This window comes from Pseudopipra pipra, chromosome Z (assembly GCF_036250125.1).
Source record: "Pseudopipra pipra isolate bDixPip1 chromosome Z, bDixPip1.hap1, whole genome shotgun sequence".
NCBI lineage: Eukaryota > Metazoa > Chordata > Aves > Passeriformes > Pipridae > Pseudopipra > Pseudopipra pipra.
The window spans coordinates 71,876,764-71,903,138 of record NC_087581.1 but is presented as its reverse complement, the minus strand read 5'-3'; the positions used below and the strand labels follow the sequence as shown (position 1 = coordinate 71,903,138).

Below are 26,375 nucleotides of genomic sequence, written 5' to 3'. Positions count from 1 at the left end.
ACAGAGGTAAGTAACATGAAAAGTCTGGTGAGGAAAAGGACCCTTGTAGGCCTTCCTCTAAAAGCTGCCTGAGCTGTCTGTCTCAGTGGTGGACTGAACCAGGCCGGTCACACGTTCACTAAGAATCCTGCTGAGCTCCGCCTAAGCCGTGCTCTTCCTCGGGCTGGTGTCTTTGGAGGGTCCCGGGCGCGTGCCTGCCCGCACTCCCTGCCCTCCATCCCCGTGGCACAGGGTCCCGCACTCCCTGCCCTCCATCCCCGTGGCACAGGGTCCCGCACTCCCTGCCCTCCATCCCCGTGGCACAGGGTCCCGCACTCCCTGCCCTCCATCCCCGTGGCACAGGGTCCCGCACTCCCTGCCCGCATTCCCTGCCCTCCATCCCTGTGCCACAGGGTCCCGCACTCCCTGCCCTCCATCCCCGGGCCACAGGATCCCGCACTCCCTGCCGGCCATCCCTGTGCCACAGGGTCCCGCATTCCCTGCCCTCTATCCCTGTGCCACAGGATCCCGCAGCACGGACCCTTCCCGCGCCGCCCTTCCCCATTGCTCGGCGTCACGCGCGCCCCGCCCGCGCCGTGACGTCATCGCTGCGCGCCGTGCGCGGGGCCGGGGCGGCGGCGGGGCCGGGCCCCGCCATGTCGGCCGAGAGGCGGCCGCGCTCGGGCCGCGGCGGCGAGGTAAGGGCGGCGACGGCGCCCGCAGTCCCCTGCTCCCCCCTCCGGCTCTTCCCGGCGCCCGGCTGCCTCTCCCTGCCCCGGGGTCTGCCCTGCCGGCCGCCTGTGCACCTCCCCGGGCAGGGTGCCTCCCGCAGCTCCTCGGATCAGCCTTTGGTTCAGAACAGGGAGAAGAGTCCTTCTGGAGGGGCAGAACCGGGGGGAGGGGTCGCTTAGGTTGGAGCACAGCGAGTCGCTTCCCACCGCTTGGGATGGGGAACCCCAGGCGTAACTTCCAGTGAGTTTAAGTGTGGAAAGCTCTTCTTATTCGGGCTGGGGAGTGCTGCAAGGGCAGGTAGCCATCCCAGTCGCTCTAAAGATGGGTACCCAGGCTCTAACCGGTGACAGCGGCGTTGTGCACTCCGGTCGGGCTCGGAGGTCTTAGACAGCAGCCTGCGGTCACAGCTGCGTCCTGCGTGTTTTGATGACACGGCAGTCAATACCTCGAGTCTAATGTCGTTGTCCTTCCACATATACATACCCAGTTAAACTCGATGGTAATTCAGAACAAATGGAAGACTTGCCTTAGTAAATCCGTGTTGTGCCAGAAACAAGAAGGCTGTGTAATAAAGTGTTCATTTTAGGCAGACTGCCTTAAAATACAGATGTGCACTAAGACGTGATTGTTACATCCAGAGTTTGATTAGCAGTAATGCGAGTATATTTATGAATTTTAGCTTATACTGTTCAGATATGAAGTAAGAATTTGCATATTTGCATTTACTGCATCTTATCTTAAGCAACCTTCTGTCCTTTATGTAACTGACCTGTGTGAGTGTTTCATGATAAGTGAGGGTATTAAATAACTTTTCAGAGTGGTCCCATTTTTCTTTACAATTCCTTGGGTTTTTTTTCACCCTCTTCCTCCATTTCTTTTCGGTGAGTTTATTGTTTTGCATGTTTTGTTAGAAGAGAGCAAACTAACACTTTCCAATGACACTTAAGGTCACAAGACTGAGTATTTTTCACTTATAACATTAATCTCCAAATGCATGTAGCCAAAACCCGTTTTGTTTCTCAGGGCATCAAGTTGTCAGCAGAGGTCAAACCATTTGTTCCAAAACATGCGGCGGTAACTGTGGCATGGTCAGAACCCTCAGAAGCATGTGTCTTTCCTAGGTACTTAACTACATGCTACCCATTTGTTCAGGAACCATCTTTGGATAAGTATGTATATTTTCTGAATCTTATTTCTTGGGGGATTTTAACCTTCTGGTTTTGGACTTTGAATACTCATCGGAAGTCAGGGCTCCGATACGTTAATAGTCTGACTGTAGAAGTGCTTCTGCATTGTCTTCATGATTTAGGTTTTTACATCAGTGTTCTTTGGGCATGTGTCTGGTATCTCGCTCCCACAGGCCTGTGTGGTTACAGGGCATTAAGGAGGATGTGGTGGTCTCCAGTGATTGATGTGGCTTGTCTGTGCTTTGGAAGGAGCTGAATCCAGTCCTTGGGTGAAAGAAGGGTTGCATTATGACCGAGATGGGCTAGATATAGTTGTATAAAAGGAAGAGGAGGAGTCTTCAAGAAGGCTTCTCGTGCTGTAAAGCGTTTAATATATGGGGCCTTACCTGGATCTCCTCTCCACGACCTATGCATCCCCAGAAAGGCAGTTTTAGTAAGAGTTCTGTGGGTTTCTAAAAGTCTTGGGGTTTTTTGTTTGGTTTGGTTTTTTGGTCTTGTTTGTTTGGTTTTTTTCAATTAGGGCCTGAGAAAAGACATAGACTTAAAAAAGTATTTTTAAATCCAGAGCAAACTGGAAAAAAGGCTACACATTAGGGTGGGAAATAATTGAGTCTTGTAAGAATCTGATGGTGTTGCAAGGTTCCCTCATTGCTTCTCAGGACCCCAAGCTTTGGATTAATTATCCAATTACTACAAAGTTGTTGGTGTGTCCTTACAAATACAGCCTTATTAAACACGGTCATTGTAGGCCTTCATTTTATCCTACAGGAAATGTCAGTATTTTCAACCTATTTTCATTTGTAATATAGATATAATGTTGAGGTGAGTTATGGCCTGATGTATGCATTAGGGGAAAACCACAGCATTAGCATTAAATCAGTTCATATTAAAAAAAAAACAACAAAAAACCAGCAGCAATATTCTGATGAATGTTTTGCCTTGTTGGAGCTGGGACATATATTTTTTGGTCTTATTTAACGTTTATTCTCTGTATAAACTGATTATAAGCATTGTTTTGACTACAGTCTATCAGAATTGCAACAGTCAGTATTAAATGTGTTATCTGAAGTCTTCTGTTTTGATGGGAAAGTTTCTCTGTTTGTCATTATCTACCCAGAATTCCAAGGCTGGCCACTTCATAGTGAACAGCTTTAAAAACTAAATGCAGCTTTCTTAAGCTTGGAAATTTCCATTCTCCCTAACCAAATCTGGACTCAGTATATATTTTCTGGACTAAGTGTGGATGGAAAGTGAAAGGGAGCTTTTGAGCATACATTTGAAGGGAAGAGGCATGCCCCAGATGTTGTGTTTTCGTAAACTGTTATGGTCAAATGCAGGTCGGTTAATTATTATCTTACAAGTCTACGTCATATTTCAAGCGTGTTTTGTACTCCATAAAGTGGTATACTCCTACTTTGTTATTATGGCATTTTAAGATAGGTTTTAACGTTTGTATTTTTGCAGTCAACTGTGTGACTCATGTCCTGTCGTTACACTGTGCTTTTGGTTTGTTTCACAAGAAAAAGCGTACTGAAAATAAATATGACGAATCTTGGTACCCTGAAACAGACATGAGAACTATAACCTCAAAGCAGACTAGCTTTGAAACTTGGAAATTGGTAACTTCTGTACTTTAAGATATTTGCTCAACTGCGTGTTTTCACGAAACAAAATTTATTATTTTTAAAGAGATGTGTAGCAGTGAGTAAACGCTTAAGTGAAATAACATGGAATCGTTTTCTTTTGAAATAGAGCTTTCTTGTTAAACAAATTCGTTAGCCAAGGAATGATATGTTTGTCTAGGCAACAAGTAGATGCTGAAGACTTGCACCAGGATGACTTTAATTTCTTTCTCAATGTCCATCACACAGTGGTCTGGGAGATCCTGCCTTCCGTGAATATTCCAGCTGCTCTTACCCACCTGATGTGGCAAATGCGTATCCAGTAGCTGGCTCACAATATCATTCTAACAACTCAACACACTATAATGGTTCAGGACTAGTCAGTGAATCTTCTGAGCACACATATCCAATCAGACAAGAAAGTAAGAGTCTTTCAAAGGTGAGCAAATACGTGTTTTTTGAAAATGAGTATCCTTGTTTTAAATCAACTTTGTGAATGTTTGGTTCCTGTTTTTTAAAGTGAATTGTCGCTCTTGTAGTGATCATGAATGGCATTTAAAGTGGATAGTAGTGTAATGTGCCCACATTCAAAAGTTCATGGAATTCTGCACTTCAAATTAATACAGTTTCTCATGCAGCGTTTCTGGAACATGAGAGAAATTTAATTCTTTTGTTTTGTTTTTTTTCTCAGCAAGCAGCATCTAGGGGGAAAAAAGAAGGCCATTCATATGGGAACTGTGCTTTCCATTGTTCACTAGTTGGGCTTGGGAGAAGAGGGGAAGGGCTATTTTTGAGTCTAGTGGCAGCTTCCGTGAACCTGAGTTAAGAGAGACCTGGTGTCTGTAATCAGCTGTGTGACTGCTAAGTGATGAGACCTCATGTTGTTGAAGGATTTCTAGGACTTATTACAGGTAGAAGACAATCCAAAAGAGAGTAGAAACTTGTGTTGCTGTGGAAGTGGAAGAAAGATTAATGTTAGAAGAATACTCTTTCAGTGAAAAGTAAAACAGATGTTCAGTAGACATCTTCTGCTATTTTTTGTGTGTGCCCGTTTGGGGATAAATTTCCTGAAACTTGGAGAATATTTTCCAACAAAAAATAGACAAACTCCTCAAAATATAAAGGGTTATAATGTATTATCAACCATTTACCTCTGTGGTTAAACATTGTGTCTCTTAGATTTTTAGGGTTGCTGTTGTTTCCATCAGTAATATGTTGTTTCATGTAACCTGTTCTCCAGTCACATCCTTCTGGTTTACCCTACTCCCCAGGCAGAGACCTGATAACTTCACTGTGGTCAAGCCTGTGTAGAAAAGTTGTAAGATTAGGTCCTAAGCATGCATTACTAGACATAAGATACAAAATCTAGAATTGTTAGTGTTCTTGTTGAGAGGAAAATTAGACACTGAAGCTGTGTGGGGATGAGCTCAGCATTAGCACTCAGCATTAGGGGATGTAACATGAAGAAACTTCATTAAGCTTCTTGGAGGAGTTCTGTGATCTTGTAGTGGCTTGGGCTAAGCTGTGTGCTGTTTGACAGTCTTTGTCATTGTTCCCTGTCATTTATTTTTTTGTGAACTTAAGAGAAATGATTGATCTTTGCAGCTTTGCATTCATTTGGTCACGTCTCCCAGCACTTTAACAATTTAGCTTTGGAGATCAAGAAATGCCTTGTCCTCCCACTCAAAAATATAATTTTGCTGCCAGACCTACTTTGATGTAGTCCAACATCCTGTAATCAGGAGGTTAAACCACTTGTCTAGATTGGTGTAACATAGTTTACATAGATGTGTGTATTCCTTGCTTGCTGTACTGATTCCTACACCCAGCTCTGCCAAACTGTGCTTCTTGGAAGAATCACAAGGCTTTCATGACTGTACAGTATAGGTGAATGTGTGTCCTTTGCAGGGATCATATAGATCTGTCTTTCCTAACTACTTTGTCTGCTCTGAGATTTTTGGATGTTGTGGCATCAGTCTCATGAAGTTTTGCCTGTAATATGTAATTTAGTCAAAAGATCGGCATGCTTTTAGGATTTTAGCCCTGTTCTAGAAGAAACTCAGTTTTAGAAAATCAAATTGGCTGATTTAATACCAAACAATTTTAAATTATTGGAAATGCTCTGATTATTGGGGTCTTAAAAGTGCAGTTGTGTAGAAGCATATGGAGTTACCCATCTTGCATGAGCTATAATAAGTGCTAAAAATGGCACAGTTAACAAGGTAGATGAAATTGAATAACACGTCTCTAACTGGCTGTTCCTATTTTTGTTGGTTATTTGTGGTAATGGTATACTAACTATGTTGTATTAATTTGGTGGTCAGGCTCTAGATGGAGAAGTGGTTAACTGTAACTCAAGGCAGACTTGCTAACTTTACAAAGTTCAAGTAAAATCATCTAAATATGTCACAAATACTTGCAGCAGAGGAGATCAAAAGAAAGTGAGAAAAAATTGGACAAGAAAAGACATGATGGAAGTGAGTCTTCAGTCAGAATTATGAACAGGACTTCATTCCCAACTCCTGCATGCAGCAGAGATTCCATGAAGCCAGGTACAAACGTGTTTTTTGGTTATAAGTTCATGAGGTAGATGTAAAATGATTGTCTGTGCTCTAGCCTACAGTTTGAGATCATGTCTCTAAACCTAGAATAGTTACAGAAAAAGGTACCTTTCCTGTGTGACTGTTTTTGAGAAGGGTGACTTAGATCTTTTGCTGATTGAACAAATTACCATAAACTGATTCAAAAAATTTCCAGAACAAGCATCTGAATTTACAGTTGCTTGTTGAGTCAGTGTTGTGTATACATTGGTTATAATTGCTAGTTTTTTTATTTAATATGAGCTGTATGTAGCAATAGTGTACTACAAAACGTACCTAGAAATGATTGCAAGCAAGTTTAATTACTTAGACTTTACATGCTTTATTCAGACAGGTTCAATAAAACTACAAACAAGAAGTCAACTCAAACTCCAAAACCAGAGTCTCTTCCTGTACCCACATTTGAAGCTAGCATTCTGGATTTCCACATGTCACAGAGTTTGGGAAGCAGTGAAACACTGAATGTACAGCACAAAAGTGCACCAGTAAGTTCAGTGGGAAGTAACACTACATGCCTTAGTCAACCTCAGGTGTCTCTTTTGCTGAATACAAAGGATAGCCAATGCTTTCATGTTGCAGAACTCGCAAAAATAAAACTTGTCTGAAGTGCAAGCATTTCTGAATGCAGGCATTTTGTGTTCAGTATGATAGTTTAAGAGCTAGTTAAGTACCTTGCAAGCAAGGAGTTTCAGAGCTAGAGGTTGTAAGGTTCTTTTTGTAGATGGTGATGTCAGTGCTTGCTGTCTCTCACCCTTTCTTACTGTTCTTTGTCTGTGCTGCCAGTAGATAGAGGAAAGCCAGGTACCCTTAGAGTGTAGATTGGTGCTGCTGTAGTCTAGACTTCTAGATTGCCTGTACAGACCACATATGTTCCTGAATATATATTTCTTAGGAACTTATTGTTTTCTCTTTCACCTGGAAATAATAGGTAAGCAGTCACTTACTTACCCAGTGAGTAACAGATTTAAGAAAAAAACAAAACAAATCTGCATTGTTGTGCTTAATTACTTTGTGCTAAAGGATAAAAATAAGAAACTGAATTCCAGAAGGAGAAAAAACATTGTTGAGATGTAAGGATTTAACTTTGTTCCTCTTGATTTCCTTGCTTCCTTGTTTGTTAGTAAATAAAATACTGCTGTTTTCAACAGTATGTCATACATATTGAATCAGAGTTTTCATCAGTGATAAACACTTTATAATTTTGAAGGATCCAAAAGGAATAATATTTCCAGTGCCTCTGAGTAGAAAACTGCCTGTGATGGAAAAAAGACCTTTCTGATATCACTTGAGTTTCCTTTTTCATTACTTATTTAAGTTTGATGATGGACTTTTTTTCAAGTATGCTAAAAACATTAAAATATTTTATTGTTTGTTGTTAAATCATGTTTGAGTGCTTTTGCAAAATGTAAGAAGGCATCTCTTCACACCAGTGAAGAGACACCTGCTTATATTTTGTAATGCTGTAGGGTTGAAATGATAGTTCCACTAAGAAAATCAACAAAAGGCTACAACATTTCCTACACCTTTGTCTGTGGATGGATTGAGGATTTTTTAATTTATGGTGGGGGTTTTTTTGTGTTTAGCTCTGTTTAGGTTAGTGGTTTTAATCCTGCTTTAGTGATACCTAACTACTTGTTTTGCAGGAAGCAAAAAGCAAAGCTTCATCAAAAACTTTAGATGAAACAGGAACCAATTTAATTCCCTCTTCATTTGATGGTAGAGGTAAGTGCTCCAAATGCAAAATTATTTGTCTGTATTTTTTACTGCTTGCATCTCATCAGTTTGGAAAACTAAAGTGTTCTGAGAAGCTGTGGATGTGTAAAGTAAAAAAAAAAAGAATTAAAGAGCAAGTTTATTACAACAGGAAAAAAAAGGCCAAACAAATTAAGCTGTATCACTTTCTTTCAAATGAGATGACTACTTACTGCTCATTGCTTCTCATAGGTTTCATCAGCTGGGATTATAGAATTGTGGAATCATTTAGCCAGCACCCCCAGACCCTTTTCCCCCAGGCAGCTTTCCAGGCACTCGGCCCCAACAGAATTGTGTGAAGAAGGTTCTGTTCATCAAGACTCTGTCTTGGAGGCATCAGTTTCATTAAGTATTGAATTGTCTTAAGTGTCTCTCACTGGATTTCTGTGTATACAAAGACATGTGCTGGTCTGGACAGTTTAGTCCTTATCTTCCTATTGGCTTCACTAAGGATTCAGAAAGGACAGGTTAATCTACTGGCATGTCTTTAAGGGCCCTCTAAAGATAAACGTATTTCAGAAGCTTTAAAGTCATGTGATAATGTTTTTTTTGTCACATACTATTCTCAATTCCTGAGAATTGTCCTGTCGCTGAGAATAAAGTAGCAGTTTCTGGTGGGTTGACCTTGGCAGGCAGGCAGACTCCCACCCAGCTGCTCTCTGACTCTCTCTCCTCAACAGGATGGGAGGAGAAGGTAAGATAAAAAAGCTTGTGGACCAAGATAAGGGCGTAGAGGTTGCTTGCCAGACACTCACCACAAGCAAAGCAGACTCAACTTGGTAAAGATTAATTTATTACCAGTTAAAAATGGGGTCAGACGGTGAGAAGCAAAAACAAAACTAAAAACACTTTTCCCCCACCCTTTCTTCTTCCTTACACCAAGTGACACGGGGACACAGGGCCCACTCTCTGCCATTTTTTCCTCTGTGGGGCCACAGCTGCCTCTCTATAGTCTGCACCATGGGCTGCAGGGACATCTCTGCTTCAGCACCTGAGGCACCTCCTCCCCCTCCTGCTGCGCTGACCTTGCTGTTGGCAGGGTTGCTGCTCTTGCAGTTTTTCTTATCTTATTCTCCCTCCCAACACCTGCACAGTGTTTTTTACTCTTCCTTAAACATGTTCTCACACAGGCACCACCAGCATGGCTGATGGGCTCTGCTGGGGCTGGCAGTGGGCCTGTTTTGGAGCTGTCTGGGGCTAGCAGTGTCCATTCCCTCACAGAAGCTCCCTGCAGCCTCCCCCTGCTACCAAAACCTTGCCATCTAAACTCACTGTGCTATTTAATTGCTCAGTGGAAGTTTTTCTTCAGAAAAGTTCAGATCGTGTTCTGTATTTGTTGTGTGTTAGGAATATTTAACAGAATTGATTATGTCTGAGTTCTTTCAGAACATTGATATCTCTGAGTTGATAGTGGGTTACATTCTTGTACACTGAAACACATGAAGTATAGTGTAGTTAGTATGATAGATTTCCAGATATTATTTAATTGTGATTCTGTGTATGGCATTGGAAAGTATATGGATTAGTTGCAATTCAGGAAAGCTGTCTGGAGAAATAATGTGTGAGTGTCTTGTTTCAGTCTTTCCTCAGGAGGAATATGGCTCTGCTGTACTTGCTGGGCCTTGATTAATGCATTAATGGTCCTTTTTGTTTCGAATATTTGAGAAATATTTTTGAGACATCTTTGTGTATCATTTTTTTTCCCTGAAACACCTGCAGATGGCTCTGCTCAGCCACGTGTGTCTTGGGCTGGGGTACTTTCACAGCCCTCAAAGAAAATTATTTCATCACCAGCATCTGAAGGTCTTTCCAGAGGCAAAGGGAAGGAAGATAGTGAACCAAAGGTACTTGAGAATTCTCTGCTCTCAACTGATTTCTGTAACTGTGATTGGGTCTCTTTACTGGCTTTTTTTTTCCCCTAGGTTCTGTGCATTGTCCATTTCTAATGTAGCTTTTAAGAGATAGTATAAAGGCATTTTGTTCTTATTAGAATTTTTCTTGTAGTGGAAAAGAATCACAAAATGTCAAAAACACAGTTCTACTGAACAAGAACTTTCACTTGTAGACTGGGTTTTTTTCAATTTCCTGACCCTCAGGTTGAGACACGAAACATGGAATTCTTGCCTTATTTGGCTGGATATTTCCTAATGAAATCTCAGTAGTCCCCATGTGTTCTGATAACAATGCAATGTGCTTTAAATGAGGAATTCTTACAGTTGGTCCAAATTTCTAAGAGATCTTGAATTTTTCTTTGTCCACTTAATGTCCTAGCCTGGATTGATTAAAATACCCTTTTGTTCTGTAAGTGTAGTCACTTGCATTTGTTTTGGTAGGTGATACTGAAAGAAAAATTAATTTCTAAAGGTCGTGCCTCATGACTGTTTTTTCAGCAGTCAGAAACAAAAAACAATGCTAGTGAAACTGAGCCTGAAGAAGGTTCAGAAAAGAAGAAAAAAAAGAAGAAAAAGAAGAAAAAAACAAAGTCATCCACTGATGTAGAGAGACCTCAGAGTGAATCTACTACAATACAGGAACCACCGAAGATTGAGGTACAGTGAAGAGGTTTTTATTACTGTTCTTTTAAGTGTGTGAGTATATTAGAAGACGAGATGATGACACAGCTTTGCACAAATTGAAGTTCAGAACCCTTTTGTAGGGGATATTGGTACAGGTTTATTTCAGCTGCGATGCTTGTCAGAGGTTACTGGTAGGAAACAGTTGTACTTTTTCAATTGCCACATACTCAGTGAGTACAGAGGAGTGCAGAGGAGACTTAGCGAATTTGGAGTGATGCGTAACAGATAACAAAAGTCAAATTTCTTAAATTAAAAATATTCTGAAGCTACTGTTGCACAGGGGATGGGGAACATACTGAGTACTACAGTGTGCCACAGCTTTAAAAAATGTGGTACCAGTATTACAATTGCGAGTCTCTCACATCAGGAAGCAATTTCTGTGTAACACAGCTGACACCATTTACATTTCTGGCTGCTAATTACAGTTTCTTTCCAAATTCATGTATCTGTAATACGCATATTAGTATTTTGATGCTTTTGTGTATCAGTATTGCAAAAGCATTAGACTCTCCCACATTAGGGAATTGTTGTATGGTCTGTGGTTTAACAGTGCTTCATTGAAGGCCTAATATTGTACAGCATGAAATAACAGCATAAAGAAACCTTCCTGGCTGGCTTCTGTTCTGTATGTTTTACCTTGGCACATGAAACAGAACTGTGTCTACCCAGTTCCATTGTGTGGTTCCTTGTCCTGGAATGGCCCAAGAAATGACTGTTAACAGACCTCTTTGTTACAGAATTAGGATTAAAAGCAAAGACCAGCAGGGTCTTTCTTATTTTTGCTCTATGCTGCCACACAGTGCCTGACCTGTGAATGGCAGAAGTCCTGGTAAATAGTAAAAGGGTAATGGGACTATTGAAGGCAAAACTGGAAAAAAATGGCATGGAATCATGGAACAGGACACACACATTGCACTGAAATCTGTGTTTTGGCAGTGGGGGAAAGTTTTCAGGCCCTCCTGGTTTGCTGGGAATGCTTGTCTCCTCATCAGTTTGACAAACAGGTGAGATGCTTGAATGATGCTCTTGAACTCATAAAACAGGAAAGGATCATACACATGGAGGTTCTGAGAAGGTTCTGCTGTGTGCAGCAACTCACCAGAGCAGTATGTTGGATTGCTTACAAGTTTATACAAGTCAGTCATTTATAGACACTGGTAATGAGCATAAATGGATACACTTGGGGAAGGGTAATCCTGTTTTTCCACACATAGTGATAGGCCCCGAGCTAGATACTTTCCTTGAAGAATAAAATGTTGAAGCTGCTGTTGATAATCAGGGTAGTGCTAGTAGCAGTGGTCAAACATGCAAACAGTGCTGGGAATCATTAGGAAATAAAAAGGAAAATGGATTATGACAGTACAGAATTTCAGGGCATGTCTGATCTGAATACAGTGTGGATTTTGTTTTCTTATGTTCCTCTTACTCCTTAAAAAAAATACACATTTGAAGTAAAAAGATAGAGGGCTCCAAAAAGAATCAAAGGTATGAAGCAGTTTCTGTGGGAGGAAAAACTGAATAAACCAGGACTTTTCAGTATGTTAAATACATGGCTAACTGGGAATCTGACACTGACAAGAAAATAAAAAGGAAATTATTTGACCTTTCTCCTAATTTTGTTTAATGTCCTCTCATTCTTACAGGTGATGAGTTAAGAGCAAATACAGGGAGGTGTAACGTCTCACCAAGTGCTAGATTTTAATATTCATTTTGCTACAGGGTGTTGCAAATGCCAGAAATTGATTTGCATTTAAGAAGCAATTGGACAGAGTGAAGTAAAATTTTATTCTAGTGGGGGCTGTTTAAATCTGAAGGTACTATATGTGGTTGCAGATGTCCCTAAGCTGGAAGAGTGCGTTTGTGAAATATTTTTCTTGCAGTTCCCTTTTGGCTTACTTCCAAGCTTCTTTAAAACCATTTAATTGGTTGAGGTGTACCAGTCCTTGTGCTAAAGCTTCCTAGTTTGGGGTGTTTAAATGAAGCCTTTCAGGCAGAAAAGGTGCTGGTGTGTTCAGTAGTATTGTATCACAGCTAAAAAGGCCTTTCAGAAAGTGGGAGGAGGAACAATTGAATGAAAACCAAACTGGTGGGTCAGGATCATTGTGACTGAGACAGTGGATATAAAGTGCCCAGTGTAGAGCAAGCTCCAGCCTGTCTGCACTTGGTTAATCCAAATTCTGCATAATGTATCCTCTACTAATAAAACTTACTCTTCTGTGTAAGCCACCATAATCATTTGAGTGATTTATATATTTATTTCCATGCTCTAGTACTCTTTTACATACTGCCCTTTTTGTTCTTCACCACTCACGTTTAAGGGAGACTTGCACAGCTGGAGACTGTACTGGAGGAAGAGGGAAGTTGTTTGCAAGGCTGTTAAATAATTTGAAGAACACTCATTTAGGAGTCATTTACCTCTAATTATTTGTATCAGCTGACGGCAATAACAAGCTGCTGTTGGGAGCATTTCTCTTAAAAGCTCTTTCAGCCCTGAATTAGCTGCAGCATAGAAAACATAACCATTGTAGTACTCATCATACTTGGTGGCACTACAACTTGGCTTCTGAATTTTTGTAGCATGAAACAAATTATGATGAATGTTTGATAAGCAAGGAGAAAATCATTTGAATGTAGAAAAATCAGTTTTGAAAATGTGGACTTGATAGTTATCTTACAAAATCATCTTTTGATTGATTTGTTTAGGATGTTGAGGAGTTTCCTGATCTGACAGCTGCTTCTGATAGGAGAAACAGGGTAGGATCTCAGAAGTCATCCTTTACTCCTGCACTCAGAAAGCAGTCTGAAGTAAGTAATCTTGAAATCAAACGTCAATTATGAATCCAAGATTTTTTGGGGGGATTTTCTTTACATGAGTGAAATAAATCCCAAGAATTTGGAAATTCATTCAATAGGGGAATGAATCCTAAACATAAACCACAAGGATTGAAAATATGACTTTTCTTGCCAAGCAAATAACATAAATAATAAAGGTGAAATTCCAGGTTTTTGTTTCTTTGAAATTATTTTTGCTGCTAAAAATTTTTGTCCTTGGCTTTGCTTCCCTGTGATTATTAGTGGTTTTAAAAAGAACCCAAACCACATTGTTTGCTTTGTGTGAGGCAGTAAGTTGCATTGACAGGGATGAGTGAGTAGCAAAAGGCACAGTAATTGCTCAGAAAAGATTTGTTATAAAAAAAAGTGCTATACAGACGTGTACCTCAGATGAAAGCAACCCCTTAGCTTTGCAGACATAAGTGGGATATAACCTCTCAAAGCTTACTGTAGAGACGTGATCATTAGGCCATTCATGCTTCTGTAACAAATACTTGAAGATGTAGCTGCCTTGCTAGATTTTTCTTCCAAATCTGGGGAGGAGGGAGATATAAATACAAGTGTGATTAAGTAGTGTGGTGGCTGATAAATGATCACATTTCTAGAAGGCCATGTAGGGCCTTCTCTTTTCCAGGTTGAAAGTTGTACTGCTCAGCTTGGTGTCCTCCACAGACTGGCTGAGGGTGCCCTCAGTCCCACTGCCTGTGTTCCATTTGAATTTAATATCATCATCACCCGTTTCCATGTGTCTTTAAACGTGTTTTTAAATGTTTTCTCTTCCTCCCTGTCACACTTTTGTCTCTAAATTTCAAAGATCCATATCCCTGAAGAGCCCTGTGATACTCAGTCTCCCTCACTGGATGAAACTCCCAAGGTGGACGGACTGACAGGGAAGCAAGCCTCATCTTCGGTATTAGAAAGAAAGAAAATGCAGGTAAATGAATTCATGTTTGGAAAGAAGTTTACATCTCAAAATGACAAAGGAAATTAACCTCCTTAAATATGAGAATAAGACTAAGAGCAAGCTCATCTGGGATTGTATTTGTACTTTGAGATGAGTGACGAGGTTTTTTTGATCCGGAGCAGTTAGTGGTAGTAATTGCTAATGCCCAGTTTGTGATCCAGAGTTTAGGGAAAAATACAACCTTTTCATTGATGTCTATGAGTTTTCCGGATATCAGGAATTTTTCTTTCACCTGTCTTACTTGATTGTGCCATAAATTCCAGTCCAAACTGATTGTCTTAAGGAGCTGGGAACCTATTAAAAGAGGTTCTGACAGAGTAAGACAAGGAGGCAAGGAGAGAAATGGGGAGTAACAGTGAGGCCAGTAAGTAGTTCCATATTGGTGAGTAGGTTCTGGCACAGCTCTGATGCAAGGTGAGATCCCAGATTAAGACTTAGAAGGTCACATTCCATAACCTTGTTGTAACAGGAACTATAATGAATTGATCTTCCAGGGTAAGACTTCTGAAAGTGCAATATCTGATAGTCTCTTCCTTAGCATATTTTGCTGTGATAGTTGACTCTTTCGTAGTCTTTGCTAGACTGTTCATTTGTATGTAACCTTTGTATATTCTGAATCATTAAATACAAAACACAGCTTTTGCCTTCTCTTCAAAGCAGACAGATCAGTGCTTATTAGGAGGTGGTGCAAAGATAATGACCTCTCTCTTTAATAAGACATTGAAGATAATGATTTATTTATGTTGCAATCACATACCCTGGGACACTCAGAGTAGTTTTTCTGTACTGTTAACAAAACTCTAAATTCTGATAAGCCTTTTATCTTTTTCAGAGATAGATGGCAGTCTGACCAAAGTGGGAGCCTGACATAAAACACTTTTTTATTGAAGACTTTATACTTCTATGCTTTGTTGCAGTACCTATTCAGAAGTTACTTGAACCGTTTCTGATTTTTTTATATTTTTGACATTGAAGTTGATGTGTATTTAAAGATCATTGAATCAAGTTAAAAATCAAAAGCATTGTGGATAAAGATGTTAGCGTGTATCTATACCATACAAAATAACAGTCTTTGCATTCTGAAATAGAGAGCATTACTAATTGATACTGAACTCGTTTAGGAAGCATCCAGGAACAGTGGTAAGAAGAGTCAAGTTCCTGTGCAATTGGATTTGGGTGGCATGCTGGCAGTCTTGGAGCAGAAGCAGCAAACAGAGAAGTTGAAACAGTCTTCTAAACCTGTGGTGTTTTCAGGTATTTGTTACTGTGAAATTTCTTTCCACTCTAGTTGGTTTTTAAGTATTCAGACATTAAATGTAGTCAGATTTCTGATCTGTAGTAATCTCTCAATATCCAGGCAGGAGCAGAGTTAACCAGATACAAGAGAAAATGAAGATTCTTAAGAAAAAAATAAATAAAAAAAGCATGGCAATCTGAATTGTTTGGAGGAAGACTTGTGAAAAGAAGAATTTTCAGGACAGTGGCTTATAAAAGAATACCTTGTATAAATATGAGACATGTTTGAAATGTTGCTTTGACAGAAATACCAATGTTCCTGGAGGGTTTTGCTCTGCCTGTGTGTTACTGTTCTGATCTGAACCTGCAGGAAGGGGCTACACAGCAACAAAGGCTTTCTTAATCTCTGATCCTAGAAATCCTAGGGCTGTAACTTGAGTGAAAAAGCTTCTTTGCAAGCACAGGGAGTGTTATTTGGGAGTCAGGCAGCCCAAGTATGTTCTGACATGCCTGATAACTGTGAAATAATTTATGTTAACAAAATACCAGGTTTTGGTAATGGAGAGAATCTTTCAGTCCTTCTGGATGCATAACCAGAAACAAATAGCCCAGTCTTTTTTCATTATAGGTCCAAATCTAATCTTGGCGATGCTGGTATAGTATATTTCTCAAAAGGAACCATGATTTTTGCTAGAATTTGATGATGATGAAATTTCTCTCCTTTTTGCAGCAAAGTGTTCTTTTAGAAATTATTTCAGGAAAAACCTAATCACTGGAGACTTCATCTTGCAATACTTATTTAAAAGCTCATTTAAAAGCCATCACATTAAGAAGCTCAAAATATCAAGCATTGATGAGATTTTCCTTCACTAAGTGAAAGAACTCGTAATATGCTTCTTAAATACTTTTTTTTTTTGCAGTTGATCTTGGTTTGTTTGGGGTTTTTTTGCCCATTTGAGTAACTCAGTGCTGCAGAGCTGCTAATAACCAGGGTTTTTCAATAAAGTTATACACTGTTTGGATTGATGAGTAGACAGATGGTGGAGCACAAAGGTATGGGTTGAAATACCTGTTTTCAATCTGTTGCAGAAGAGAAATTGATGTGTCATGTTTGTATCCTGGAAGTATAAGGCAGATGTTACTTTAGCTTTATACTTCTTTATCTGTTCAGTGCACCCATTAAATTGGTGGGTACCAAAATACAGCTTTAATTTGTGGAGTGGCATTGTGTGAACTCTGTAATAGAAGAGGACAGTGAACAAGAAGGGCAAGGAGTGTGACCACAGACAGTTGTTTTTTCTTAATTCCACTTACTGCTTCATGTGATAAATAATATCTGTGAAGGCCATCAAATTCAGGAGCATGAGAACTGTGAACTTGAAATGATAATGTACTCAGTGAAGGAAATATCATGTATCTGCAGGATGTATGCTTATGTATTTCCTCAAATCCACCTTCAATTATTGTGGTCACCTATGCTGCACAACATTCTTGGCAGTGTTGTCATTTGCCTTTGATACACAGAGCCAAAAAAGAAAAGTTGCAGTGTAGCAGTTCTGTGAACTAAACTGCTCATGGTAGTACTGCATGTGGTGTTGGAGGATCAGCATATGAATACTGTGGAATGAAGATGACTTAAGACAAGCTGCCAGAATCTTTGGTTGTTTTTTAGGGCAGAGAGAGTTGCCTGAGTCACAAAGGTGTCTCATTCCACTGACACGTCATCCTCTTCATTGACTTGCTAATGTAAACTGGTTTATATTGCAGGAAACTGAAGTTTGACAGAGTACTCTCACAGGATGCAGTAATTCCTACTGATAGTGAGGGAGAGTAGTTTTTAGGGTGTGAGGCTGTGGTTTGGAAGATCCAAGTTTAGTCATTTGTGCAGTCATTTAAAGCTTCTGTGCTTTAAACCCTCTGAAAAAATAAAAGTCAAGTAGACATATTTTGGGAGCTGTGTGGGTTAAGCAAAAGAGACATAGCTGTAGCTTTACATTACTCTTTACCCACATGCAAATGAACTTCATCCAACTTCAACATAAGGTGTAACAAAAGCTATGTGTAAGTGCTCAAGATTACTTACAGCAAGTCCAAAATCTGTAATACTGCTACCCAGTATTTATCTTAACACAGCACAGAATCTGTGGAGGAGGAAGTGCCAATACTTTGAAACATGGAAATTCCTAAAGGTTTACCAAACTAGCATGGCATGATGTTGAAGGTAGCCTGGACTGCAGTGTTTTGTCAAGTTCTGCTTTTGAGAGTTCAGGGACTGAGCCTGTGATTCCAGGGATATAATAAAAGCAAAGGACGCATCAGTCTTCTGGGAGGAGTATCTTTTTAAAGTTTCATGACACTGGATTCCCTGTAAATATTCTTAATAGCAACACAACACAAATTTAAAATGTGTATGCCAGTCCTAAACTTGAAGTTGGATTCTAGTTTAGGTATTTGTTACAGTTGTCTGAGGCAGGCTTTTTTTTTTTTTAATCTCAGTTGGTGGTGCCATACCATTGCTTTCAAAGGAACCTTCCACGGCCACGAAAAGTCACCGGTTGAACCAAGGAAAGATGCCTCATAACCCTCTGGATTCCAGTGCTCCCTTGGTAAAGAAAGGGAAACAGAGGGAAGTACCTAAAGCAAAGAGACCAACTCCTCTTAAAAAGGTCTGCATATTTTTTACCTTAATTAATTTACTTTTTACCTTAATTAAGTTCAGTATTACTTTAAGAGTCTGCTAAGCCCTCTCGCATGGAGATCTGCATCTCAGTGTCCATTTATCTGAATTCAATTTTAGCTTTGCTTGGTTTCAGAAAGGGGAGGGGCTTGGGGGAGAAGAGGGTGATCTTGCTAATGGCATATACAAACTCCCCAAAAATACACTTTCTCACTTAAATCAACTGGTAGCTGAAGAGTGCCACTACAAAAGTGTCCACACATCATTGGTACAGGGGGACATTCAAAGAAATATTAACTTGTTTTGGCAAATATATACTTATTTTCAGGACTGGGGAGAATGGATCAAACAGAGGCAGTGTTTGATGTTTCTGTGCTCTTCCAAGCCAGAACTTCAGCTGATTCTGCAGCAACTAGGTTTAGGTCCATCTGGTGTTTTCTCTTGTATCTTCTCTCTTTGCCCATTCATGTTGCTTCCTGTCTATACAGTGGATTTTTTTTAACTTTAGTTCTGCCCTTATAGTTTATCCCTAGTAAATATTTTCTCCACCCTTATGCTGGTAATCAAGGTAAAAGTCCTTTTCTGTGTAAATTTAGGAAATATCTTCCCTTCTTTTTGTGTGCAAATAGAGAAAATAAAGTTGTAAACCTTAAATGCCGGTGCTGAACCTCTTTACTAATGGTCTGTATGTAAATATGTGGTAAGAGTAATGCTTTGTTATCTCTGTGACTTTGAATTGATTTGGTTTTGATACATACTTTTAGATCATTCTGAAAGAAAGAGAACAAAGAAAGCAACAGCACCTGTTAGAACAGAAAGCAGCACCAAAAGATGAAGATAATGTTTGTCAGTCTGCAGAAAATATTACTGAAAACGAGACACTTCTACAGGATAGTCAAGCAGGTATCTTTCAAGAGAAGCTGTAATACAGTACATAGCTGAAAATTTGTGAGCACATTTAGTACTTTTGAAAATTCGTACCAAATACTACCAAATGAAAGCTGTAACCTCAGAATTTTCTAAGATTCATCTCAGACTTATCTTGACTTCAAACTGGGTCAAAGCTCATAGTCAGTGTAGCTGGGTAACAGGGATTCTGATTACAGTTTCACACTTCTCCACCTGTTGGCTTTATGATATGTGGAATAAGAGTTCCCACATGCCTCCGGCAATTAATGAAGTTTGAAATGAGGAAAAAAACCCTATTGAAATAAAAGAAATGTTTGACCCTTTTCCCTACTATCACAGACTGTTGTAATACTGAAATTGTGACTCCTCCATATATATTTGACAGATTAATGTCTTCATAATGCTTTTTGATCTGTCTTTTCATTGAAATATCTTCATTTACTTGATAGCTCTTCCTGTAATGCAAGTTGCTGAAGGGCTTCTGGAGAACACAGAGACCAAGGAATCTAAAGAAGGTTCTACAACTTCAAAGCAGCTAACCACCAGTCTTCCAAAAATCCACAGTAGGAATTTTAGAGAGTAAGTATGGGTTGTGTTGATGTCTGATTTTGCACTGTACCACCAATATGGCATTTTTGAAACAAGGTAGTTCAGTTGGGTTCTCTGCAACACTAACTGGAGTTTAGACTGAAGGCTCTAAATTATTTTCCTTCAGTTTTTCTGTAAGCTGACACACAAAGAAATGATATGCAGAGAAAAGCACTGTAATTTTCACTTGAAAATGTATGTTCCTCGAAAGAACAAAAATACTAGAAAATCGTTAGAGGCTAAGGGAGAAAAAGAAGCTTCTGTTAAGGTGTAAGTACTTTATTGTAAATAATGGAGTAACAGCTTAAGTAGTAAGGTGCACTACTTTATTTCTTAAATACTATTTTACTGAGTAGTGTTGTTTCATACTGCCAGATCAAATGGCAAAAATGTAAAGAATGTGACTAACCAGACAACATTTTCATGTTATGGCTAGGCAGAGAAATAAAAGGAATATTTATGACTTATTACGTATAAACACTTCTAGTTTTGTGTGACATGCCGTGTATACATGTTTCTTTGTACAAGAAGAAACAGTGATTACTATATGTGAAGAGGTCAGAGATCCAGTCATGACAGCTTAAAACAGTTACTTGAGGAAATCAGCTTTTTAACTTTTAGTTCTCCTCTCACAAAGGCACCACTGCATCCAACAGTAGTGGTTAATAGTGATGCAGCCATTCTTCCTGGGTTAGCTCTAATTTAACTTTTAATTGCCATAACAGTTACTTAATTTGTGTCTATGCAACAATGTTTTACTAAGAGCACTGTTTGGGTTGAATATGTACAGCACAACTCAGTCCTAGCTGTTACAGGACGTAGAGCATTCAGTTTAGATTATTTTCTGTCTTTAGATTAAATTTTTAGTGGTTTTAGTAGATCTGTCTTCAAGACTTACTGAAATCAATGGGAAATAGTAAATAAAAACTCTTGTAACTTACAATTATTTCAGAATTTTTTTTCTTATCTCTAAGATCCAGGATAGATGTCGTGATCTCTTCTCATAATCTTGTGTGAATTTGCCACTGTCCATCTTTCAGTTGGCTGTGCAGTTGATACATCTTTAGTTTTTCTCTTTGATACTCCACTGAAAAATTCTTTGTGTAAAACATGAGGTGTGGGGAAATAATTTATAACAGTTTTTATGTTTTTGTTACGAACAACACAAAGCTGTAGAGTGATAAGTGAAGTTGGGTGACAGACAGGAATGTAGGGAGGAGGAATTTGATCTGGTTTTCCACATTTGTTACATGTAGCAGAAATAAGTTAGAATTTTATACCCTGTTTGCGACAAAATAAATGCCCTCAGAAAAACGCTTCAGTAGAAAAAGACTTGCACACCTCTATCTATTGGTATAAAAATATATGCATTTTTATTGTACATGTGTGTATTTTTAGTATGGTTTGATAAGGGGAGCCAGATAACACAAGTAAGAAAACTTCCTCTTAAGTTCTCAGACACTGAAAAGAATCTTAAGTAGATTTTTGTTTTCATGTATATAGTAAGTGTGTTTGGAGTGGAAATAGAAAAAAAAAAAAGCAAAGACATAGAAGTTACAATTTATATTTTACATATTTAACATATTGCATATTTATATATTACATGTGTTACAGTTTTGGGGGATTTAACATTTGATTGATCCTTTCTTCCAGTTACTGCAGCCAGGTGCTTAGTAAAGAAGTTGACAGTTGTGTGACAGACCTTTTAAAAGAACTGGTTCGTTTCCAAGATCGTTTGTACCAGAAAGACCCAGTAAAGGCCAAGATAAAACGCAGGCTTGTTATGGGTCTCAGAGAAGTTCTGAAACATCTGAAGCTGAAGAAGCTGAAGTGTGTCATCATCTCTCCTAACTGTGAAAAGATTCAGTCAAAGGGTAAATAGGTTCTTAAAAAAAAATAAATATATATATATATGTTAAATAAAAGAAATGTAAAAGAGCAGACTTGGTGTACTGGCAGTTGTTATTGCAGGGATTTATTTGAGTAGCCTTATAAAGTTGCCTGCCTTGTTCAGGTTGTTTGCTGCTGTGCAGCTGAAATGTGAGCTGAGTAAAGAGTGGCTGGGATGGGAGAAGTTATCTGAGGCTAAGGCCTCTCTGGTTCCTGTTTGGCAGTGCTGCTGCACAAAAGATTGCACTGGCATGGCTGAGAAGATCCAAAGGTTGCTCTGCCACCATGAGGCATCCTACTGTATCAGTCTCTTGTAGGCCACAGGGTGACAAAAAATTGTCAGTGATAGTTTGCTTAAAAGTTGTTGTAATTATTGGGATTAATTTAATTGTTGTAGTTGTTATCATTTAAATAACTACTTAGCAGCTGGGTCTTTTTTTTTGATGCTAGATTAGACTGTACTACATATATAGCAAAATATGGAATGGTAGCAGTCTAAGGATAGTGCTAACTAAGAATTAAGGAAAAAAAAAAAAAGAAGTTCTCTAAAAATGGGGATCCAACGCTGCTATTGAGATTCCTGCATTTTTTTCCTGCAAAGTGTAATTTCAGAACGGACCCCGCAACCTTGGGATATTTTGTGCCACGTTTTAACAGTACGGCTCTTTAGTTCCAGTCTGCTTGACTGTGTTGTCTGCTGCAGGTGGGCTGGATGAGACTCTGCACAACATTATCGACTGTGCCTGTGAGCAGAACATCCCCTTTGTTTTTGCCCTGAACCGCAAGGCCCTGGGCCGCTGCGTGAACAAAGCAGTGCCTGTGAGCGTGGTGGGGATTTTCAGCTACGACGGGGCTCAGGTAAGCAGGAATGGGGCAGTTCATGTTTTTGTTGAGTTGGTTTTTTTTGGTTTTTTTTTTTTTTTACACCTGGGAGATGAAAGTGGTCTGATTTTTTTTAAGGTTTTGTTCGTTTTCTTTTGCTTTTGCACGTTCTTCGTCACTGGTCATATACAAAAAGAAACTGGTTTCAGAAGTACAGCACTGTTTAAAAAAAATATATACTTTTGCCATCTCTTTCCAACATCCTCTTCATCTCTCTCTCAAGTTGTTTTTTTGTGGTTTTTTTTTCCAAGAGAACTGGTGTTTTTATAAATGCTTATAAATGATGTGTTTTTCATGTCTTCGTACGTTCTTAGCTGCTCAGCTTTTATGTATGAACATACATGTTCTGAATAAGGAATATTCACTACAGATTTTCAAGGAGATGTTAACGCTTACTGTATGATTTGAACTCTGCTAATATTTTATATTGCTGTAGGACCATTTTCACAGAATGGTACAGCTGACAACAGAGGCCAGGAAGGCCTACAAAGATATGATAGCAGCTTTAGAAGAAGCAGCTAAAGGAGGACTACGAGAAACCCAACCCAGCATTTTAACACCTGAACCTGAAAAAAATGGCTTATCAGAAACTGGTAACCCAACTTCCAAGGACTCTGATGAGGATGTACCAAATTACAGTGAGTATTTACTGATTTGTTTTTTTGTTCCATTTTCATTCATGGTGCTCTTCAATCCTGCAGTTTTCAAAGGACACCTGACAATAGTCGTTATTAAGCCGGGGCAGGGGGGAGATTCTTTTCTATTATTTTCCCCATGATTTTATAAATATGAGGTCAGCTCTTGCTGAGGAAGTGCTAAGAGAAAATACCTCTTTGAAATCCACTGATGGCAGGCAGTACTCACAGCTTTGTTCAAGGAGGTTTAACAGAGCTCCTTATTATATTTCTGTTTGTTAAAAAATCCTCTTGGAATTCCTTCTAGAAGTGCATACTCTCTAACTATGGTTGTAGTGAACATGTCTGTCCACAAGCGTTCACTTCTAGAAACACTTTCCTAAGGTTGGAACCACCTTCAGCGTGGATCCCACCACTGCTAAACTGTTCTTTCATGCATCTCCTGATGTTGCATGGTGTAAATGCCAACATGCCTGGGTGTCAGTTTTTCTCAGCACTTATTTTGAAGAGGGAGTAGAGAATCAACTTTGACTTTTCATTTTAAGTTTTTCCTCAAACATTATATGGTAACATGTTTGTTGGTTTTTTTGTTTGTTTTCTTGTCTGTTTTGTTTTCCAATATTCCCTAGTTAAAGTCTGGAAGAGAAAACTTGAAGAAGAATACAACCCATATGCACTGGAGTTGGAAAAGAGTGCAGCTGCTGACATGGCGATAGTGAATTTGGAAGAGCATCAGTAAATCCATTCTGTTGGGCTTTTATTTTTTTTTCTGTTAGATCCCTAGGAAAAAGGTAGCAAAAAATAATATAATTTTAAGAACTATCTGAATTTAGCCAAGTAAACTGTTCTGAATCCCATTAAGCAAAATATACACTGGAGCACGTGAGGCACTGGTTAATGTTTTTTATGTTCTATGTGTTTGGCTGATTACTATAGCAGATGCAACAGCACATTCTTGTAGCCCCAAACCACTTGAAATGGCTTGGCATACTTTAATGGACTAGCATTTTTTCTTTTTTTTTTTTTTTTTTTTGGTGGTGATACAGTGTACCAAAAGAATCTGATGGAAAAATAACTCTTTTTGGAAAGAGATTCCTTGAGCCAGAAGGTTGGGGCTTGAGGGGAGTTACCCTTAATTTTTAACTCTTGTTTAAAGAACTTCAGCTGTTACTTGATTGTGGGTTTCTTCTTAGTTTTTTTCTTCTAATTAGATAAGCCTGCTCAGGTGGACAGGCTGGTGTCAATGTCACTTCCTTCAAGTCAGCAAGAAATTAATTTGGGGCAGGCAGCTTGAGTGAAACTAATTAAGGAAGGGCATGATGACAAAGTTCCCAGTTAGCTCTTCTGTGTGCTGTCTTGTTCCTTTGGGCTCACACATCAGGTGTAAAGGAGAGAGCACAGACTACAAAGGTCTGAAATTACTGAAGTAAATATGCTCTGTTTAGACATTTTATAAATTTGATGTTTCTGTTGCTGCTGAGACTAGTTTATCATAGATCCTGCTTTTAAGTTAGAGCATACTGAAGGACAGCAAATGTGCCAGCCTGCTATCCTGTCTGTACCTTCTCCTTCCTGAGACTCCTCATTCCTTCAATTTGGGGTTGTGTTGGTATATATATATATATATGTATAATGTTAAGAGTTTTTCAGCAATCTCAGTTTGTATCTAAATAGGGAAAATTTATATCTTATAAGAAATAAAGTTTGTATACTAGAGGAAATAAAATTTTAAAAACAAAATGTGCTTACAGTAGTGATGGAGCATCTTAGTGGGAGTGGCCTGTATAAATACTGTTGTGTGCAAGTTGTAGACGTAAGAGGACAAGCCTAAAGGAAGTAACTGGAGGGATGGACATGTAACTTCTGTCAGCTCTTCTGGAAGGTGACACAGATGCCATGTGTGCTGCTGCCAGCATCTCTGAAGTGTGTCTGTAAGTGCTTCACCACACTGAACATTTGTAGTGCAATACTGTGGAAAGTAGCTGCCTTGTGATGGTAGAAGTGATATAAAGACTTTAAATAATTTTGAAACGCAAACAATTTTGTAGAATGTAAATTGTATAAAACCTGTTACAATATATTGATTCTATAAAGAATGGTTGTGACTTAAGTAAACTCTTCTGGTGGGAATTTAATGCTTGAACTGTCAGTTTTGAGGAAGAACATGGACAAGGGGAGGCAGCCTTCTGCTGAAATGCTCAGCTGGTCACTAGTTATGATGATGATCTTTTTGTATTAATTTCTTCTAAGCTTAAATGGAAATTAGGGGTGAAAGGTCCCAGTGACAAAAGCTGGTTTGGGCCAGCATGTATCCTTGATCCAGAGGTAAGCTGTGATTCATGCATTTATACTTGTGCCACTGTGATATACACCTACAACTGTGAAACTGCTAAACCTGGTCACTGCATGGAATGGGGACCAGTTGGAGAAGGAAGTTGTTTTTTTGACGATGTTTTCTACTTTGTCTTACTGCAGAAGAACATAAAAAGTCGCTTTGGAAATACTACAGCTTGTTCAAAATCTGAGGGAGTTACTTCCTGTTCTCAGAGAGTAGCAAAAAAATTCACTAAGGTGTCACAGCTGTGTTCACTAATGCTGTTACACAGATTTATTTTTTTTTCCACAAAATTGAGCTAAGCAAAAAATCCAGAAATTTTTTTACTACTTGGCAGTCATTTGCTGCTGTAACAAAGCAAAGCTTAGCTATGTCGTCTCTAATTCTGACCTCAGTCTTACAAAGCTTTACCTTCCCACTCAGCACCACAGAACTAAACTTGCCTGCTCCAAATCTATTGAACAAATGGAGGAGAGGCAATTCAAGGAAAAGTCTATTTATAGTTGTCCCGGGAACACAAAATGGGGAAAAAATTATCTCTGAACATTAGTGTCAGATTAATTTATCAGCATTCATTTATGACTGCCACTGTGAAAAATAGAGAAAATGATTAAGAAAAACAGAATACACAAGAATCTTCACCTAGCATGTGAAAAAGAAAAAGGGTCATTCAAGTCTTAGTGTGAGGAGAATGCTTTCCTAAGTGTGGGAAACAATCTAATTTAAATCTTAGCAGCTATGGGATAACTTAGGAGTAACTGTGAAGCTTTCTGCTCTTGCTAGGAGCAGCTGTCCCCATGGACTGGTTATCAGCTGGCATCTTATTTGCTTCCAGCTGTTGAAAACCGCTGAGATGATAATACAGAAAGCTTGAATTATACCTCAGATTTGTGTTTATTAGATGCAGAAGGATGAAAAGCAATGCAGTACAAGGGTTTCACTGTGGATTGTGTGGGTCCTCATATTTTCAAGCTGCAGT

The 26,375-nt window shown here is 39.2% G+C and overlaps 1 protein-coding gene across 3 annotated transcripts; it reads left to right on the top strand.

Annotated features, from left to right (window-relative positions):
* The first annotated feature begins 583 nt into the window (after positions 1 to 583).
* SECISBP2 (SECIS binding protein 2) lies at positions 584 to 25,176 on the top strand. 3 transcript variants are annotated; one of them, XM_064642812.1, is made up of 18 exons: positions 584 to 677; positions 1,735 to 1,880; positions 3,770 to 3,959; positions 5,946 to 6,072; positions 6,451 to 6,605; positions 7,764 to 7,842; positions 9,592 to 9,716; positions 10,263 to 10,421; positions 13,152 to 13,253; positions 14,095 to 14,214; positions 15,366 to 15,498; positions 17,977 to 18,146; positions 18,922 to 19,060; positions 19,516 to 19,645; positions 21,308 to 21,528; positions 22,248 to 22,402; positions 22,863 to 23,064; positions 23,691 to 25,176. In XM_064642812.1, exons 1-18 carry the CDS (start codon positions 636 to 638, stop codon positions 23,798 to 23,800), a joined length of 2,505 nt encoding a protein of 834 aa, XP_064498882.1. In that variant the 5' UTR covers positions 584 to 635; the 3' UTR covers positions 23,801 to 25,176. The 3 variants fall into 3 exon arrangements, with proteins under 3 accessions (XP_064498882.1, XP_064498881.1, XP_064498880.1); XM_064642811.1 differs by having other exon boundaries at positions 5,943 to 6,072; positions 10,266 to 10,421; XM_064642810.1 differs by having other exon boundaries at positions 5,943 to 6,072.
* The last annotated feature ends 1,199 nt before the right edge of the window (positions 25,177 to 26,375 follow it).

Excerpts from the sequence above, each read along its gene's own strand:
- SECISBP2 (XM_064642810.1), top strand. The coding sequence starts at position 636 with ATGTCGGCCGAGAGGCGGCCGCGCTCGGGCCGCGGCGGCGAG. Across the intron at positions 3,960-5,942 it reads AAAGTAAGAGTCTTTCAAAG|CAGAGGAGATCAAAAGAAAG; the intron begins GTGAGCAAATAC and ends AAATACTTGCAG. Across the intron at positions 6,606-7,763 it reads TACAGCACAAAAGTGCACCA|GAAGCAAAAAGCAAAGCTTC; the intron begins GTAAGTTCAGTG and ends CTTGTTTTGCAG.